General features: G+C 36.1%; 4 protein-coding genes across 9 annotated transcripts; 1 reads left to right on the forward strand and 3 right to left on the reverse strand.

The window, feature by feature from the left end:
• Positions 1-704: 704 nt before the first annotated feature.
• LOC118059979 (caffeoylshikimate esterase) lies at positions 705-2,116 on the reverse strand. Its single transcript, XM_035073047.2, has one exon. The coding sequence runs from the start codon at positions 1,868-1,870 to the stop codon at positions 875-877; it is 996 nt and encodes a 331-aa protein (XP_034928938.1). The 5' UTR covers positions 1,871-2,116; the 3' UTR covers positions 705-874.
• A 2,881-nt stretch (positions 2,117-4,997) lies between these two features.
• On the reverse strand, positions 4,998-6,540 carry LOC118059982 (caffeoylshikimate esterase). Its single transcript, XM_035073054.2, has one exon. It carries the CDS (start codon positions 6,161-6,163, stop codon positions 5,168-5,170), a length of 996 nt encoding a protein of 331 aa, XP_034928945.1. The 5' UTR covers positions 6,164-6,540; the 3' UTR covers positions 4,998-5,167.
• Positions 6,541-10,064: 3,524 nt separating this feature from the next.
• LOC118059980 (uncharacterized) lies at positions 10,065-14,295 on the forward strand. 6 transcript variants are annotated; one of them, XM_073411982.1, is made up of 5 exons: positions 10,065-10,473; positions 10,947-11,978; positions 12,093-12,216; positions 12,423-12,508; positions 12,788-14,295. In XM_073411982.1, the coding sequence occupies exons 1-2, from the start codon at positions 10,304-10,306 to the stop codon at positions 11,920-11,922; spliced, it is 1,146 nt and encodes a 381-aa protein (XP_073268083.1). In that variant the 5' UTR covers positions 10,065-10,303; the 3' UTR covers positions 11,923-11,978; positions 12,093-12,216; positions 12,423-12,508; positions 12,788-14,295. The 6 variants fall into 6 exon arrangements, with proteins under 6 accessions (XP_073268083.1, XP_034928939.1, XP_034928940.1 ...); XM_035073048.2 differs by having other exon boundaries at positions 10,067-10,473; positions 12,068-12,216; XM_035073049.2 differs by having other exon boundaries at positions 10,067-10,473; positions 12,068-12,216; positions 12,426-12,508.
• A 2,221-nt stretch (positions 14,296-16,516) lies between these two features.
• On the reverse strand, positions 16,517-19,909 carry LOC118059984 (probable aquaporin PIP2-5). The gene is made up of 4 exons (XM_035073055.2): positions 19,489-19,909; positions 18,595-18,890; positions 17,028-17,168; positions 16,517-16,921 (listed from the first exon to the last, which is right to left on the reverse strand). Exons 1-4 carry the CDS (start codon positions 19,787-19,789, stop codon positions 16,802-16,804), a joined length of 858 nt encoding a protein of 285 aa, XP_034928946.1. The 5' UTR covers positions 19,790-19,909; the 3' UTR covers positions 16,517-16,801.
• Positions 19,910-20,741: the final 832 nt, after the last annotated feature.

Here is a 20,741-nt window from a genome sequence, read left to right on the forward strand (position 1 = left end):
GAATTACATTTATAAAACCGAACCTCATTAAGGTTTGAGTTGATCTAGATTAATAAAAAATATTATTTTAATTTTTTTAAAAAAAATATCAAAACAAATCATTTGAAATAAATAAATAAATAAAATATTAAAATGAATCTCACATTAATTTGAATTCAAGTTACAAATTAAACCATTTAGTATCTGTTCGAGAGTACTTTGTTTATGTTACAAAAAAATTTTAGATATTTTTTAATAATTTTTTTAATGTAATTTTTTTTTCTTCAACCCCTCAAAAATATTAAAACATACTAATAATAATTAATTTAATATTTTTTCAATTGACCCTATAGTTTTAAAGGCACTCATTTCAACCGGAATGTGAAGCTATCGCTTAATTAACAAGATTTAACCGAAACTGATTGATATTAAATACAACCCAAATTAGGTTACGAATTTATGAGAACGTTCTCCATAAAAATTTTTTTTTTTTTTGGTTAAAATTTATTTTTTTTGTTAAAATTTATTTTTTTAATATATTTTAAATTGTTTTAATATAATAATCTCAAAAATAATTTTTAAAAAAATAGTTTTGATAAAAAAAATATTTTAAAAAATAATTCCAACCAAACTTTAAAATATTTTAAAAGATAAAGTACAATCAAACTTTCCAGCCCTGTTAACAACTGGAAACCACATAAACAAAACAAAATAAAAAATCCAAGTTTAAAAGCAAGAATTTCCCATCATAATGTAGCCATCCCTTTTATTAATTTCATCACCCAACTTCGGTAACATCACAGGTTGATCATAGCCTGCTTCATGTTATGATTTATGACCAACCACCTGGCTAAAATACCACAATATTAAACTATACTAGTAACAAAGAGCGACGTCACGCTTCACCGTCGTTGGCCACACCCCCCCGTCTGGCACGGTTTTCTAGCCACTCAACTATATCCCCAAACACCAAATTGACGTTCTCCTCGGGCTCACCAACCAACTGATGCCACATGCCAGGGTAAATCTTCAATGTCTTATCCGTGCTCGCAGCGCGTTCAAACAACTCCTTGGCGCAGGCAGGGTCACACACCATGTCATCACCACCATGCACCACCAACAGAGGCACATCCACCTCCTCAAATCTCCCTTGAAGTTCCTTGCATACTCTGATAAGCTCTAATGCTGTAGCCGCGCGTGGCCTCATTGCCACCCTCTTCGGGCTCGCAAACGCCAACTTCGCCTTCCATTCTTCCTTAAACGACACCTCAGGCAACGATCCACGCGTTGGAACGACTCTCCAAGTGGGCACCACCGCTGCAACTACAAACAGTAAATGCTCCAAAGGCCACAGGGGCTTGAACTTGGCACTAATCCCACACATGGCCCCGTTCAAAATCAACCCATCCCACGCGCCTTTCTGGCGTAGCGTAATGTACAAGGCTATTGCCCCGCCCAGCGATTCCGAGTACAGAAAAGCCGGCAGATCTGGCGCGTGATTCTCACGGAACGTCTTAAAATACTGCATGCAGTCTTCCACAACAGGGTTGATATCTGGGATATGATACATCAAGTTGTCGATCCCATCAGAGAAGCCATGGCCTTGGTGATCAATAGCACAGACAGAGAACCCGTTTTTAGCAAAGAGAATAGAGGTTAGCTGGACGAACCAGCTGGATTCACCGGTGAAGCCATGTACAACGGCTACGCAGCCAATTGTTTTGGTTGGAGGAAGTGGGGCCCACCATTGAGTGAAGAGCTTGAAGCCCCGGGAGTTGGTTATGTATTCGGAAGAGTGGGTGACTTGGTGTTTGGCGTAGAATTCAGTGGGGGAAAGGGTTCCAAACGGGCTTTGCTCGTTAGCTTCCGCCACTGGGTGCTGCACCACCATTTTTCTGTTGGGTTTGTTAGAAGTGAGGGTGGCGGAAGCGGGGGGAATGTGAAGAGAGAAAGAGAATGGATGGTGGAATGTGTGAATTTGGATTTCGTTGAGAGCTTGGGAGGGTATTTATTTTCTTAGCCCGGGGGTGTTGGGATTCAATGGTCTCGGAGCACGGTGTTCTTCCATGTATGAGTGAGAGGCCAGATTTAACCTTGAAAACATCCAATTTTACCATCAACAATTGTTCATGAAAATAACTTCGATTTCTTGGTCTTCGAGGCTTTTCTGTTAAAATCCCTTAGTTTCTTTGCAAAAAAATCGTTTTCTAAAAAAAAAAAACTACAATATAGATGGGATCTCATCGATTATGGATATAAAGATTTGACTTAGAATTTAAGAGATTTACAAGATTAAATTGATATAAAAAAAAAATTGTTTTGAAAAAAAATCACGCTAATTGAGAGAAAAAATTAAATGGGGAGTCATAATAAAAACTCCAAGGACAAATTTGAAAATAGGAAATTGAATAGAGACCGGAATCCAATTATTTTTTAGATAAAATGCATGACTATTTTGATAAATCTTAAAATTCAAGGACCAAAACACAAGACTTGAAGGCTTTGGGGGTGTCATAAGCCCAAGCATACCCTACCGTGGAGCCCCCGAAAGACGTGGCACCATCCACCATAAGTTTTATTTTTTTTTTTTTTTTTGTAAATGACTAGTCCAAGAAAATGTACCCAATTTCTCCCAAAGAATCCCGCTTGTGTTCAGGTTAAAATGCTTATCATGTCGTCTAACAATTACCAAGACAAGATGATTATTCTAAAAAATCAAAAAAGGAAAAAAAATCAGACAAGACAAGTTGATTATAAAATGTTTCTCCCCTATGTTATAGCATTATCTCAAGATGGATTGAAACATTAAGCATACTCCACTCTCTCAAAAAGCATGCCATAAGATTTGATCACAAATCACATCATTTTCCTATTGAGAATAGGAGCCAGTAACACTCTAGCAATATACACTAGTAAGAAAACTGTACAATCCCTATTCCACCTTCTGAAATATTATCTCTAGAGAGCAGATTCAGTGGCTTAATCCCTACCAAAACAGCATCATTCCTCGTCTTGGTCGACACAAGCTGTAAGAGAAAGGATTCATGTCAAAATAATGAATTTAGAACCCTCAGTTTTCAGCTTACCGGATGAAGTAGAATCCAATCATTTCAAGGGAAGTAACAAGAATTGTCCCAAATACAAGCAATGACTTAGGGAGGTTGATAAAAAATTTAACAGGAAGAAAAAGTTCAAGAAATTAACAGTCCAGAAAAGTTGGGAGGGGTGAGCAATATCTACTGGATCATAACTCTCAAAACACATGCGTTCCATGTAGTTCTTCACAGTCACTCCACTATATTTCATTGTTTACCGACAACTTGGACCACAAAAACCACCTTAAAACTACCAAAGTGAATGATCTCAGTAAGGTAATAGGGATTGTCAAACTGAAACAAATCTGGCAGAAATCTATTTAAAGGCCAGGAGGGTGCCAACTACAAAAAGTTATGCGCCAGTGAACTCTACAGCATCATTTCCACTTGCAAGAGTTTTCCCCTTATGCTGTTGATTCAAGTCCTTATCCAATCATCTATCATAAAGGGTAAAGAATACTCGTGTCCTTCAAAAACCCATGGTGGTTTTATTAGAAACAAACGTTTAGCTAATCAGAAACACCCCCCTAGCTCCTTCATTCCCGTACAAAAGCCTCCACTCCTCTGGGCATTGAACTCATCTCCCAGGGTAGTACGAGCCAAATGACTCCTGCTGCTTTGTAGATCAGCTCACAAAGTACACTAGTCCAAAAAAAGAGTAGCCATAAGTTATTGATCTTCTCCATCTTCATACATACCTGATAATAATGCCACGGTTCTCAGTTAACTCTTGAGGAATCTTCACCCAAAAATAGAGTGGCCACAGATGATTGATCTTCCTGGCTTCATACAGCAGCCAATAATAACAACACAGTTCTCAATAATTCTTGGAAAATCTTCATTTTTTACTTCTCTAAGCTCCCTGAAAAAATTTCCTAATGAAAAATCTGTCACTCAACATCTCATAACTCGACCTTTTTGCCCTAAAAAGTGGATGATCCAACTGAATTTCTGTGATCTTACATGGTCCACATTGATCTATTCCTTCTCCTCCTCTCCACTTGTCACTCAAATCAGCTTGGTAAGGAATGGAAAATTGGGTTGCTTAGTCCTATTATTTCTTTTGTATTATTTGCAAAATGATTGGCCAACCCACTGCAACAAACCAAAAAGGGCTGATGTTGGTGTATTTCATCCAAATCATAGTGCCTTGCATGAATGCAAAGAGGAAACATTACAAACCTAAATCAGCTTTCGGTTGCAATCCAATCAAAATCCCAGACAGTACGTACTCATTTTAATTCATTAAAATAATTTTTTTTAATTAGAACAGCTATATTTATAAAACTGAACCTCATTCAAGATTTAAGTTGATCCAGATCAATAAAAAATATTATTTTAATTATTTTAAAAATATATAAAAACAAATCATTTAAAATAAATAAATAAAATATTAAAATGAATCTCCCATTAATTTGAATTCAAGTTACAAATTAAACCATTTAGTATCTGTTTATTTTGACTATGTTACAAATTTATTTTTAGATATTTTTTAATAATATTTTTAATGTAATTTTTTTTCTTTAACACATCAAAAATATTAAAACATACTAATAATAATTAATTTAATATTTGTTCAATTGACCCTATAGTTTTAAAGGCACTCAACCGGACTGTGAAGCTATCACTTAATTAACAAAATTTAATCGAAACTGATTGATATTAAATACAGCCCAAATTAGGTTAAGAATTTATGAGAATGTTCTCCATAAAACTTTTAATTTTTTTTTATTAAAAATTATTTTTTAATGTATTTTGAATCATTTTGATACACTAATTTTACAAATAATTTTTAAAAAATAAAAAATATCATTTTAATATATTTCAATAAAAAAATATTTTAAAAAACAATTACAATCAAATTACTTTCCAGCTTATTAATAACTGGAAATCACATAAACAAAACAAAATAAAAAATCCAAGTTTCAAAGCAATAATTTCCCATCACAATGTAGCCATCCCTTTTATTAATTTCATCACCCAACTTCGGTAACATCTCAGGTTGATCATAGCCTGCTTCATGTTATGATTTATGACCAACCACCTGGCTAAAATACCACAGTATTAAAGTATACTAGTAACAAAGAGCGACTTCACGCTTCACCGTCGTTGGCCACACCCCCTCGTCTGGCACGGTTTTCTAGCCACTCAACCATATCCCCAAACACCAAATTGACATTCTCCTCGGGCTCACCAACCAACAGATGCCACATGCCAGGGTAAATCTTCAATGTCTTATCCGTGCTCGCAGCGCGTTCAAACAACTCCTTGGCGCAGGCAGGGTCACACACTATGTCATCACCACCATGCACCACCAACAAAGGCACATCCACCTCCTCAAATCTCCCTTGAAGTTCCTTGCATACTCTGATAAGCTCTACTGCTGTAGCCGCTCGTGGCCTCATTGCCACCCTCTTCGGGCTCGCCAACGCCAACTTCGCCTTCCACTCTTCCTTCAACGACACCTCAAGCAACGATCCACGCGTTGGGACGACTCTCCAAGTGGGCACCACCGCTGCAACTACAGACAGTATATGCTCCAAAGGCCACGGGGGCTTGATCTTGGCACTAATCCCACACATGGCCCCGTTCAAAATCAACCCATCCCACGCGCCTTTCTGGCGTAGCGTAATGTACAAGGCTATTGCCCCGCCCAGCGATTCCGAGTACAGAAAAGCCGGCAGATCTGGCGCGTGATTCTCACGGAACGTCTTAAAATACTGCATGCAGTCTTCCACAACAGGGTTGATATCTGGGATATGATACATCAAGTTGTCGATCCCATCAGAGAAGCCATGGCCTCGGTGATCCATAGCACAGACAGAGAACCCGTTTTTAGCAAAGAGAATAGAGGTTAGCTGGAGGAACCAGCTGGATTCACTGGTGAAGCCATGGACAACGGCTACGCAGCCAATTGTTTTGGTTGGAGGAAGTGGGGCCCACCATTGAGTGAAGAGCTTGAAGCCCCCAGAGTTGGTTATGTATTCGGAAGAGTGGGTGACTTGGTGTTTGGCGTAGAATTCAGTGGGGGAAAGGGTTCCAAACGGGCTTTGCTCGTTAGCTTCCGCCACGGGGTGCTGCACCACCATTTTTCTGTTGGGTTTGTTAGAAGTTTGTTGAAATGCAAGAATAATAGAGAGCTTTACACATCAACGGTTTGCACTAGAAAGCTGGGAGTAATGCTTGATCTATTCATTGATGCTTATGGCTGTTAAATAGCCTTACAATAACAGAAATAACAACCCAAGATTGCAGACCTAGAATCATGGTAAACGACTAAATCAACGACTAAATCAAGAATAACAGAAAATAAAATCTTCTCCCTCGAGTAATGGAAAACTTATTTGCAATATTGAATAATAATTGTCAACTAACAAATAAAGCTAACTTTATCAAAGTGAGGGCGGCGGAAGCGGGGGGAATGTGAAGAGAGAAAGAGAAGGGATGGTGTCAAGTGTGAATTTGGAGGGTATTTCTTTTATTAGCCCGGGGGTGTTGGGATTCAATGGTCTCGGAGCATGGTGTTCTTCCATGTATGAGTGAGAGGCCAGATTTAACCTTGAAAATATCCAATTTTACCATCAACAATTGTTTATGAAAATAATTTCGATTTCTTGGTCTTCGAGGCTTTTCTGTTAAAATCCCTTAGCAAGTTCTTTGCAAAAAATCGTTTCCAAAAAAACATAAAACTACAATATAGACGGAATCTATCGTCAATTATGGATATAAAGATTTGACTTAGAATTTAAGAGATTTAAGAGATTAAATTGATATAAAAAGATTGATTTGAAAGAAGAAAAATCACACTAATTGAGAGAAAAAATTTAAACGGGGAGTCATAATAAAAACTCCAAGGACAAATTTGAAAATAGAAAATTAAATAGAGACCGGAATCAAATTATTTTTTAGATAAAATGCATAACTATTTTGATAAATCTTAAAATTCAAGGACCAAAACACAATATTTTAAGGCTTTGGGGGTGGTCATAAGCCCAAGTATACCCTACCGTGGAGCCCCCGAAAGACGTGGCACTATCCATCATAAGTTTTATTTTATTTTTTCTATAAATAACTAGTCCAAGAAAATGTACCCTAAATTTCTCCCAAAAAAATCCCGCTTGTGTTTGGGTTAAAATGCTTATCGTGCGGTCTAACAACTACCAAGACAAGATGATTATTCTAAAAAATCAAAAAAGGAAAAAAAAATCAAGTTGACTATAAAATGTCTCTCCTTTGGTGTGGTGTGTATATATATATATATATAGCAATTTGTTATGTGTAGTTGAGTGATTGATGACAATTGTTTATTTTTTTATTTAAATTCATTTTTTATATAAAATCGAGTTAAAATTTATTTTATTAATTTTAGAAGAACTTAAGCTACTGCCTTGAAAAAAATCTCGCAAACCACCTAATCATTCCAGGTTTCCATCTCTTTATCAAATAAGAGTTCTATCGTTCTGCTATTATCAACTTCAAGCTCATCGAGCGTGTCTCTGTCTGCTCATCCAAAGAAAACTATCTTAAGAATTGCTTTATTCAATGAAAGGAGAGGCGGCGACGCCTTGTTGATTGCACAGATGTTTGGGGACAGATCTCCTTTGTTCCTTGCATAAGAGGATAATGCTAATAAATGTTTCCCCGTTGCTAACAGGGATACTCCACCCTAGCAAACAGCATTATCTCAAGATGGATTGAAACATTAAGCATACTCCACTCTCTCAAAAGGCATGCCATAAGATTTGATCACAAATCACATCATTTTCCTATTGAGAATAGGAGTCAGTAACACTAGCAATATACACTAGTAAGAAAACTGTACAATCCCTGCTCTACCTTCTGAAATATTATCTCTAGAGAGCAGATTCAGTGGCTTAATCCCTTCCGAAACAGCTTCATTCCTCGTCTTGGTCGACACAAGCTGAAAGAAAAAGGATTCATGTCAAAATAATGAATTTAGAACCCTCAGTTTTCAGTTTACCGGATGAAGTAAAATCCAATCATTTCAAGGGAAGTAACGAGAATCGTCCCAAATACAAGCAATGACCTAGGGAGGTTGATAAAAAATTTATCAGGGAGAAAAAGTTTAAGAAATTAACAGTCCAGAAAAGTTGAGAGGGGTGAGCAATAGTTATTCATTTCTTTATCGCCCATATGAAATATCTCCTGGATCATAACTCTCAAAACACATGCGTTCCATGTAGTTCTTCACAGTCACTCCACTATATTTCATTGTTTATCCACAACTTAGACCACAAAAACCACCTTAAAACTACCAAAATGAATGATCTCAGTAAGGTAATAGGGATTGTCAAACTGAAACAAATCTGGCAGGAATCTATTTAAAGGCCAAGAGGGTGCCAACTACAAAAAGTTATGAGCCAATGAACTCTACAGCATCATTTCCACTTGCAAGAGTTTTCCCCTTGTGCTGTTGATTCAAGTCCTTATCCAATCATCTATCATAAAGGGTAAAGAATACTCGTGTCCTTCAAAAACCCATGGTGGTTTTATTAGAAACAAACGTTTACCTAATTAGAAACACCCCCCCCCCCCAGCTCATTCATTCCCGTACAAAAACCTCCACTCCTCTGGGCATTGAACTCATCTCCCAGGGTAGTACGAGCCAAATGACTCCTGCTGCTTTGTAGATCAGCTCACAAAGTACACTAGTTAAAAAAAAGAGTAGCCACAAGTGATTGATCTTCTCCATCTTCATACATACGTGATAATAATGCCACGGTTCTCAGTTAATTCTTGAGGAATCTTCACCCAAAAATAGAGTGGCCACAAATGATTAATCTTCCTGGCTTCATACAGCAGCCAATAATAACAACACAGTTCTCAATAATTCTTGGAAAATTTTCATTTTTCATTTCTCTAAGCTTCCTGAAAAGATTTCCTAATGAAAAATCTGTCACTCAACATCTCATAACTCGACCATATTGTCAAAGCCCTAAACTATTCTAAATCCCATCCAGTCAAACAGTCAGGTCGAAGTGGGTTATGCCAATCATTTCAAGATTCAAAAGAAAACCCCATATACTAACAGGCCATCACAATCAATTCAAATGCTCATACAATACAAATCCTCGAACCATCTCTGGCTTTGTGCGTTCATAATCTTATTCTTACAGCTAGGAAAACAGTTAAACAACCATGAAAGAGTCTAGCATTAAATCCAAACACACTAACTCACTTCAAAGAACTCAATAAGTGGCTCTACACCGCAGAGTAATAAAATTATTCGTATCATCGTCTTCAATATCAAATAGAGCATCTCAAAGAAGCACTCATATCCTAAGACTTAGTTCCAACAGAATTCACAGAAGCAACAAATTGATTATCATATCAAAACCACATAACCAAAACCCCACAAATCAAAATCACAGATCACAAACACCAATCCAAACACAAACCCCAAAAAACAAACACAAAAAAAAATACAAAAAAGGGCAAAAGATCAGGTCTGTACCTCCACAACAGAAACAACAGTAGCAACAAGTGACGAGCATGAGAATCTCTCTGCAAATCAAAACAACTTTAGAAGTTTTTACTGGTTGTTGTTGGTTAGTACTGTTATCATCACCATCATCCAAAAGTCTTTGCTGGTTGCTGTTGCTAGTTTCTTGAGACTTCTGCTTCTTTTCATTGTTCATTCTATGAAGATTCCATTCAAGTTTTTTCAAGTAAGCAATCTTGAAGGAGTCCCTTATTCTCATCGTTGGCCATAGATGCATCTTTCTTTGATATTCTTTGAAAGGCCCCAACAAACTAGAAGAAACTGCTCAGGCTTGTTTCTTTCTTTCTTTCTTTGATTGGGTTCTATAAAGAAAGGTTTTTTTTTTTTTGTTTGACTCACAGCACTGCCACATTGACATTTTCTTTAGCTGATTAGTTATCTTAAGGTTTGATTCCTTTTTACTGTTTACCCTCTATTTTCGGGTCTTTTACATTGGATCGTTTGCGTTTTTCTTTTGTTTTTTATCCATTGGGCGTGGAAACCTGTAATTTGGTAACAAAGTGGGCCACTCTGAGTTAGAGGATGGAGAAAATCTAGTTCAGATTTGAGGTTAGTTAAACCTATACACAAACACAGAAAAGCCTGTCTGCCTCCTATAAACCTCAACTCTAAACCCTCTTTACCCCTTCCTTCTCTCTCTCTATCCATTCTAAGAGATTAAACAAACCAGGCTACATCTTCTGTTACAGACACCCAGAAACTGCTTATGCTCCTCAACAAAGCCCATTTGGTTTCTCTATGCTGCCGAGTCCTCTTCGCAAACTTGCCCGGTCAGTCACAGCTTATTTCCATACATATTGTGCGTTTTGATGATTTCACATATTTGGGTTTGGCTACAAGTTGGCGATTTAATTGTGCAACTGACATATTTGTTGGGTGAGTTGCGGCTTTTAATGGTGTAGTGCGTGAGTTTATTTTTCCTATTTCTTAATGATTATACAGAAATCTAAAGTTGCCAAACTGTTTCAGTTTAATTTGAACAAATTTGTGAACATGAAAGGGCAAGAAGAGCTTTGGGTTAGTTCACCAGTTACCTCGGTTCATATATTTTTGAGACAAATACCAAAGTGATTCACTTTTTTCCAATGAAGGCTTCTATGCCTTTATATATTGGAGGAAATCTTGCACCTGTGCCATTTATGTGGAAGCAGTTTTAGATAATTTGGACAGGGTCTGATCCTGAAGTTTGATAATTGCGTTGTATTTTGTTGAGTAGCGTGATTTGATAAAACTAATTTCTTATGTTTACATGGAGGTCTAATTAGAGATATGTTTTATCGTGTAATTTTGATTGCCTAGTAATCTCGCTCCCTTCTTTGGTCTTACTGTCATTTGTTTTTGTTTGGCAGTGAAGAATTTGTATCTTGTTTCCTCATCAATTTCCGACTTTCATATTACAACAGCAAATATAATTGTGATATAGGTCCTTTTAAAGCTGATATTAGCAACAGAAGAAACTACTCAAGCCAGGTTTTATTGGATCCATTAGGTGAAGAGCAACCTGTAAATTCTCAAATCTACAATCATTCCTGTACAAGAGATTCAAGCAGTCCTTATACATCGATTCTTCAATCCAGTAGTCTTCAGCACAGGTTCAAAAAATGGCAAGATCAAAGAAAACATAAACTGACGGCAAGCACTTTCAGTGGGGCTATTGGTTTTTGGCGTGGTAGGCGAGTCCAGCTCTGGTTAGAGAAACTTGGTGCAAAAGAACCATTTTCTGGTAACATGGCTACCTGTTGGAGCAATGCCAAAGAAGAGGAAGCACTTGAAAGATATAAGTTGATTACAGGAAATACAATTTTGTTTCCCAGATTTCAGGTCTATGGTAAGAACAACTTAAAAGATGATTGGCTTGCAGCTTCACCTGATGGGATAATTGACAAGTATTATGGGTTGAATTCCAGAGGAGTGTTGGAAATAAAGTGTCCATTTTTTAATGGAGATATGAAAAGGGCTTCACCTTGGAAGCGGATCCCCCTTTATTGTATTCCACAAGCTCAAGGTTTAATGGAAATACTGGACAAGGATTGGATGGATTTCTATGTTTGGACTCCTAATGGAAGCAGTCTATTCAGGTTATACCGAGATGAGGCATACTGGGATGCTTTGAAAATAGCACTTTCTGATTTCTGGTTTAACCATGTCCTACCAGCGAAGGAGTTGTGCAGTAAAAATGTGATAACAGATCCCCTGAAGGAATTAGGATCATTGAAGCCTGCGCCTAGGCATGAATTGTATAGATATATAGTTTATGAAAGCAAACATGCTGTTGATAGCTCTCACTTACTGATGCGTGAAATTAATGGTCACCTTCAAAATTGATGCAATAGGACTTGATGAGCCGAGGCATTTTGCTACAGTTTGACTAGCGAACTTGTGTAAGTGTCTTTTCCCTTTATTTTTTTACTTGCAGTTATGAGAAAAGTCAAATGTATCTGATATTAAACAAATAATGACTGGCTTGCAGGTGTATTGCATCTTCTCCAGTCCAGAATCTTCTTCTTCTTCTTTTTCCCTATTAAATAGAAGAACTACGAAATTTGACCAGAAAGCTAGGAACAAGGTTAAGTAGTTTGAGTGGAGCCAGATTAGAGAAACTTGGGTTGTTAACAGCAGGTAGAAAACTCAACCTGATTCCTATCCTTCTTCTCATGCTAACTGGTGTAATGTTTTGAATATTTTTGGTCCCAACATGATCATTTTGTTGTCATAATATCATATAAACAACTGAGTTAATGGTTTTACATGGTTAAACCATGTGGCTATGCCATGTCTAAATAAGTGGTATGTTTGTATATTAATGCTTTTTTTCCCCTTAACAGCAGCTTGTCAACTGTGGTATGAAGATTTGGTGGCGTGTCTACTCTGGACAGACACTCAAACAGAGGCACACATTGAGAGATGGGAGGTCAGTTGTGCATGTTTAATCATCAAGTCTTTTATGCGATATCATTATCCCAACAAAAAAAAAAAAAAAAACTGCAGTTCTTTGTGATGCCTGCTGCTTTAGTTAATATGCATTTCAATGTGGATAGGCATATGTATCCATTGATACTAATATCAACCATCGCATTAACTGATTTTGCACATGAATACTCCTTACGTATCACTTTTTTATCTCACATTTTAATATCTTCTAACTTCTTACTCTGCTTTCCTTTTCCTTTCGAATGTTTGAACTTCATAGTTACCAGATGGTTACGTTTATACTGCAAAGGAAGTTCTATACCATGGCTGGAAGTTTGCTAAACTTTTCTTGATGATCAAATGGCTCAGAGAATCATCGGTGCTGAAGGCACCCTTTGTTTCGCCAACAGATAAGTCATCCTTGATGATTTCTATTCCTTCCCTGCTCAACCGCCTCTCATTGCCATTTGAAAGCTTCAAAAGATTTGCTGAATGCTCCTGTTCGGATGTCATTTCATAATCCTCATGAAAGCCTGATATATATTTGTGATATCTTAGTGCATTAATGGAAGTGTACTTGTATCAGTATCAGTTTCTTGCTACCTTGAAACCACATGATTTACTAAAATAACAGATAAAACCATTGGATTATGAAGGGATTTAATATGCATTTGCTTAAACATGGTAACCAATCAAACAATGAGGCTTTAGATAATCTGATGCAAGTGTCATCCTTGATCTCTACCACAATTAATTCATGCAAGACAGAGAGTATCCATTTCTTGTGTCATAAATTGCTGCATCTATTATGAGATAGGGTAGCCATTTGGTTAGAAATTTGATACATGACAGTGATAGGATAAAATGGGATCATGATTTTTGGTGTTAGGTCTTCAATGTTGTTACATGTTGAGAACTAATAAACTGCATGCAAGAGAGGTGTGTGCATTTTACAGTGATTGCAAAGTAACCACTAGAGGGAGGAATATAACAAAATACATGGTTGTAAACCCCCCCCCCATCTGCTCGATAAATCGTTGTTAGGTTTTAGATTTATCAGATAAGCAATTGAATAGGAAAATCTGACTAATCAGATTTTACATCCAGCTGACTTAATTAACACAACAAGTCACCATACATTACATTACATAAAACTCTAGATTAGCTCATTGATAACTAAAAACTTTCAAACTACAATAGACTATGATGTGCTTGCAAATATCACAACAATGAAATACGAGATATAAATGAAGAGAAGACGAAAAGGCAGAGAAATTGTGAAGACTGAGATCAAGAAAAAAGTAATATTTGCCCCAAATTTACAACAAGACTCGGCCCAAAAACAAGACCTGCAGGTTAGCTTTGCTTCAGCGGCAGCCTCTGTATATGTTTATCTGACACAAATTTTGGCGGAAGACATGGAAGTTCCATAGACTGATCAGATCAACAAGAGGGTTGAAAAATCCTGGACCATGGGACCATATCCCAGTGCTGGGAACACATGGGGGTCCTGAAAATGCAAAATGTGGAGTGGTAATACTCGAGGGGTGGAGAGATCATGAAACCAAGAACAGAGGAAGAAGAAGAGGGTGGTGATAGGTGCCATGGTGTTGAGCTTGCTACACAGGAAGCTTGGTATTGGAGCTTGCTGGTCTTTTTATAATCTTGATTCGTTGCTTTGTTTTTGGATTTCAAACAGGCATAAAGGAAGTCGTAACGGCCATTGAGTCTGATAATCCAAAACTATATGCATGAAAAAGAAATGACAAGTGTGCATCAATTGCCTTGTCTCGTGTTGGGAGAAATCATGATCTTCTATGCGTGTCAAGGCTTTTCCAAAGTATTGCAGCCAAAGAAAGGGTGGGACAGGCATGCAATAAAGAAGCAAGCACTTGCTTTCACTCTGTTGTCAAATAGCTCAAGAAAATTTGACTTGGAAGCAACTCCTTTTATGAAGCCTAGATTCATGCATGTTATACAATTGTCTAAGAAGTTGAGCTTTATTGCTTTGAAATGGCCATCTTAGAAAGGATTCATGTGTGGCAAGGAGCACTAACTCAACCATAATCAAACCGGGGGAGTTTAGAGACTTTTGAAGTAACGATATCATGTTCCATTTTTATTTGAGTATTAAAGAACAGTCAAAAAGTAGGTCATGGAGCTGATCATCCATAATTAAAGATAATGAATGCCCTTCATTGATTGGTGCCGTTGCCGATCATCAGGCAGGGCACTGACAATAATACGACATGGTCATAGACAAACTGATCATCCTCCTATAATAAATACATTTAGATTGTGTTTGTTTTTTTCAAAAATGAATTTTGAAAAATCACATTTTAAGTTTTCTTGTATTTGTTTATCATGAAAAAATTTAATTAATGAAAAATAATTTTTAGTCAAAAAAAAATTTGGTTTGGTTTTTAAAAAAATATTTTCTTTTTATTTTGGGCTGAAAATATTTTTTAAAAATTAAAAAAAATTAAAAATATCATATTATTTGTTGATTATATCAAATTTGATTCTCAAACTTTTGATTGCTATATATATTTTTGTTTTGAATATTTGTTTTTCAATTTCATCTCTTAGAATTTAATTTTTATATTAACTTTGGATCTCATTTTATAAATTGCTATTTGATTTTTTCTTATCATTTTTTAATTAAATTTTTTTATCTATCAAATTTGGTCCTCATTCTTTTGATTCTTTTGATTGTAACTTATTTTATTTGAAATAATTTTTGAAATATTAATTATTATTATTTTAATTTCCTCATCTTTTAATTTTTTTATTTTTTAGATTTGATCTCTATTATTTTAATTATTGTTTATTTTATTTGAGATAATTTATAAAATTATATTTTTTTCAATTTTATTTTCATTCAACCTTTTAATTTGTAAGATTTGTTTCTCGTTATTTTAATAAATTTAAAAAAAAATAAAATATTAATAAGTTATTTTTCAGCTCATTTTCCATGACATAATCAAACACTGGAAAATCTTTTCTAACTTATTTTTCATTACACTATTAAATATTGAAAAAATATTTTTTTAAATTTACTTTCTCTGAAATTTATTTTTCAAAAAAAACTACTTTCCAACAAATAAACAAAGGGCTTAAAGTATTGCCATTACACAACGACTTGAGCAGGCTTTAAGCTTCTGTAAGCGTAGCTTCTAGTAAAATAAGGTTTGAGTTCGTGAATCTGGGCATCGGTTTTGAACCCCGAAAACCCATTGTGAGTAAAACTGGGTGCAATCTGCCATGAAAAATAAGAAATCACTTGCATTGTGAGTAAATGGTCTTTGAGTCTAATTTAGCCTAGACAAAGGCAAATAATAATCTAACAGAATCTGGGCCTCGGTTTTGAACCCCAAAAACCCATGATTCCAAGCCTTCCCTGTCTTAAAAGGTTCGAGCTTCGCATCATTAGCATATTTTTGCAACTCTTTTTTTTTTTTTTGTGGCCTTTTCCTTCTTCATTTGTCACAAGCTAGCAGAACCAGCTTATGCTTAATCGCTGCCAAGAGAGGTTTGAAAAGTATGATCCTTTCAGAGTCATCAACTGTGAACGTTCGAGTCACCTTCATTTCTCAACGTAATTAAATGAGAAGGTCTAATTCTGCAGCTCAGCTAGTATAGAATCACCGTGTATAAACGTTGTTTAATTTATCTGTTTTGAATAAAATCAGAACCTTTACTGTGAAATCTACATAAAAACGTAACTAGTGATCACAGATGACTGAAAAGACACACAGTTGTACGGTGGCAGTCACATGCTTAGAAGAACCCCTTCTTCAATGCTCTGTGAGGCAATGTTCGCAAATGAATCAGGAGATATGGAGTGGTTATCGTCTAATCTTTCATTTTATCTTTGAGCTAGTTGGGTTTGGACCCAATTGGGAGCTTCTGATCAAGTAATTAGAAATATATATCTATTTATAAATTTGCAATGCCAAGAGTGGTGGTGGGTGCAGCTAAAAGTGATGTGATAATAACAAGCAAAGGAGAAAGAAAAGGTAGACTAGGCTTTACTTGGAAGCACAATAGGTGCAAAGAAAGAGAGAATATGACATTGAAGTGAATTCTAAGGCAAGCGCCTGAAAATGACAAAAGGGATAATAAAAGCCTCCCCTTTTCAAAGAGACTTTATCTACAAATTCCATGATTCACCCTCTCATTTTCCACACACCCACAAAAGAAAACCGAATGGGATAATAAAGGGGAAACCACCATGCACGCGCTAGCTGGAGCAAGCACTTCTTCATTATTCAAGCTGAAAAGGACCCGAGATTTAGAACCGTTGGGCGCTCCTGAATGATCCAAGAGCCTTGACAGCTCCTGCTCTCAAGATGAATTGGTGGTAGAAAGCTGCAATGGCTGCACCAGCGAAGGGTCCAACCCAGAAGATCCACTGCAAGAACAAATTAACAAGATAATCAAGTGCTCTTTACAAAGTAACTAAACTTCGTTAATTAAATAATTTTTTTAATTAGTGGTAGCATCTAGTGGATGCTTACGTGGTCATCCCAGGCCTTGTCTTGGTTGTAGATAACAGCGGCTCCCAGACTCCTAGCAGGGTTGATGCCAGTTCCAGTGATGGGGATGGTGGCCAAGTGAACCATGAACACAGCAAATCCAATTGGAAGAGGAGCCAAAACCTTTAATTAAGAATTGATAAAACATAAATCTGATTAATGATTGTTAATCATAGACATCATCATACAAACCTTCTCTACGAAAAATTAGAAGAATAAGGTGCAGACTTCAATGAATAAATAAATGGCACCAAACATGAACATGTGAAGCATACAAATCCTTTTTGGAAGTATTAAGAGCTTGTTTTGAGTTTATATGCCAGTGTGAGTACTATTGCTTCACAAATTACTTTTCATATTAAAATATATATTAATAATTTTTTTATTTTTAAAAAATATTTTTTACTTTAGCACATTAAAATAATTTAAAAATATTAAAAAAAATTAAAAAAATTTTATATTTTTTCAAAAATACTTTTAAAAGAAAAAACAAATAATTCTTTTCTCACCTTAAAAACAGCAAAATTAGTACATTACAGATCTTGGATCACATAAAACGTAACAGGCTGTCACCCAATTCCGAATAGGGCTAGAAGGGAACATGACGTCAAGCAAATAAACAAAACTCTTTTCGCTTTAGCTGTATACAATAATGCAAAAAAGGGGTTGTTCACGTAAGACTAAGAGTCGTAGTTATTAAGGAAGTGATTACTTTTTTTTAAAAAAAAGAAATGCATTAAAATATAATTTAAAAATAACAAAAAAATATTTTAATTTATTTTAATGCTCTAAAAAAACAAAATTGTGTGAAATAAAGGAGGACCAGACCCTAGTTGTTGAAATAAAGTTGGATAGAAACTGTTCCTAGTCAGGGAAAAGACACTTTCAGACATTGAAAAAAGTGAAATCTACTTAAAGACAAGCAGAAAGACAGGAAATGACTCGTACACTCTGTGAAATAACTTTGATGGCGCACCCCACAAGTGCAAGAATCAATAATCAGTTACTTGTCAAGTTGTTGCGCATGCAATAACTTCTCAATTGGGTTTAGAAATGAAGAGATGCAATAATGGTCCTAACACCACAACCTTCTTGCTAAAGTCAAGAGACTCGCTTGTGAGCCTGATTTGGTCATTTTATCTTTAAAATAGCTAAACATTTCATCTGCCATGGAAGTTAAACTACGTTCTTTCTTCATGTCTAAAGGTGAACATGTCCTAAAACATTTAGAACTACTTGCTACTAAGCCAAAGAAGGTGGAATCACACATCAAAAAAGGACTTCAAATTCAGTTTAGTCATTAATACCTCAGCAATCCGAACCAAAAGGTTCGATAAATGAGTATAGGTGGGCTAAACTTAAGCTGCTATAAGCATATATTAGGTTCTTAACCACTTATTTTATGGACAGTGACCACACCAGTTGAGTAAAATGAGTAAGATATGGTCAACAATTATAGCCCTTACGTTGTCTATGCTATGGCAACCCATCAAGAAAACTAAATGGTAAAAAGCAAAACAAAAGGAGATGAGAGTGTTAAGGCACATACAGGCACATGGGAGTCCCTAGCACTCCTCTTTGGATCTGTAGCAGAGAAAACAGTGTAGACCAGGACAAAAGTGCCAATGATCTCAGCGCCCAATCCAGTGCCGGTGCTGAAACCATCGGCCAAAGTGTTGGCTCCACCACCATACTTCTTGTAGTAAGACTTTTGGAAGGCCTTAACAAGGCCAACGCCACATATGGCTCCTAAGCATTGAGCCACCATGTACATCACAGCCCGGATCAAAGAGACCTTCCTGGCTAGGAAAAGCCCAAATGTCACTGCTGGGTTAATGTGACCCCCTGCACAGCAAAGAGAGTTTTTGTTACACTTGGCTAACGTACGCTGGTTTCACCAAACTTTACCAAGAAAGGAAAGGTTAAAAAAGTTCAAGACATGAAGAACCCTCATTTTATGACGTGAAATTATAGGTAATTTAGTTGTAATATTACCTAATAAACCACATTTAAATATTGTAATTACAAAAAAAGAACCACACGAAAATCACCATAACTTGCTATTTGATATAAACAGGAGAGCTAGTAAAGTCCCCCGCTGCTAGAATAATTATTTTTATCATAGCTCTGGCCAAAAAATTAATCAAATCCTTCTGAAAGGAAGTATTCCTTGTAATAAATAGCCAGTTTAGGTGAAATTTTCATGTCAAAAGTTTGTTTTAATGAATAAAATGTAGAGATAAAAACGAGAAGTCCAATCCTAAGCTTGTTTGCTGATATTATCTGGTAAAAGTATTTGTGCTAACATTCAGATGCACACTCCTCTACAGAAACTACAAAAAACGAAGACAGTCTAGCTAGAAAATAAGCTAAAGTAAGCTGAGAAAGAAATCAAAAGTTGCAGACTTTATGGGGGAAGAGACACCAAAAGGGAAAAACCCACCTGAAATACCAGCAGTGCAGTATACAAGAACAAAGATCATGCCACCAAAGGCCCAGGCAATACCAAGAATACCAACCCCACCACAAGAATCAGCATTTCCATCAATCTGGCTCTTGTAACCAATAACAGTCAAAACAGTGATATAAAGAAAGAGCAGTGTTGCTATAAACTCAGCAATCAAAGCCCTGTAAAATGACCACTTTGTTAATTCTTTAGCATCAAACAATGGTGCTGGTGGTGGGTCATGGTAGTCCTTCGCAGAGAATGATCCTGCCTCTGCTACTTCCATGTCCTTTGCCATACCAAAAAACCTAAACTTGCTGTATTAAACTTCTCGGAGAGAAAGGAAGATAGGTTCTTCTTAGAAGAACAGGAGAGAGAGATTTTGGTCTTTTGGTTTTAAGAGTTGAGCGAAGGTTTGAGGGAGAGAGCAGGGGTATATATGGTGATGAGAGTGGGGAGAGCTAGCTGCCTGATTTCTGTTTTCTTTTATTTTTTCCTTTGTCTTTTTTGTTATTGTTTTCCAATTAATTTAATTTATTTTCTTTTACATTCTAGAATATTTATTTTTTAAAATTTATTTTTAATATGAGTAAAACAATCCAAAAAAACACAAAAATAAATAATTAAAAATTTTAAGAATACGGTACACCCACAAAAATTGACACCGCCATAGGGCCACATGGGAGTAACTTTTTCTCCATCCATTGTAAGCATATCATTTTTTATTCAATAATAAAAAATATTTGAAATAATTTATATTATTTTTATAATTAATTTTAAAAATACATTGTCTACATCAACCCAGAGCATCAAAAAAAAAAAATCATCAACCATCAAACTAATTCATTAAATTAATAAATTTGAAGAAGAAAGTTTCTCATAAACTTCTATTTTACTCAAAACTTAAATGATAATAAGTGAAGTGCACTTATTAGTCACTTGGATCCATCAAGCTTGTAAAATTAAATTAAATTATTAATAATATTATATTGTAGAGGAATGAACCCGCATGCGGCCAAATGAGAGTGGGCTCCTGTCTTTTTATATTGATCTGGCGTTTGGTAGGTTTCACTTTCACAGATGCTTAACTTTACCACACCATCACCACCACCACCACCACCACCTCTCCACTCCGCGGCCCTCTCTCCTCTGTGGGCTGTCACGTAGCCATATGTTGAGCTGTCCTTGCCACTGCCGCCTGCAGTCTTTTCCTTTTCTTATTACCCACTTGTTTGATTTGTCCATCTCAC

The sequence above is a fragment of the Populus alba genome, chromosome 10 (genome assembly GCF_005239225.2).
Source record: "Populus alba chromosome 10, ASM523922v2, whole genome shotgun sequence".
NCBI classification, from domain to species: domain Eukaryota; kingdom Viridiplantae; phylum Streptophyta; class Magnoliopsida; order Malpighiales; family Salicaceae; genus Populus; species Populus alba.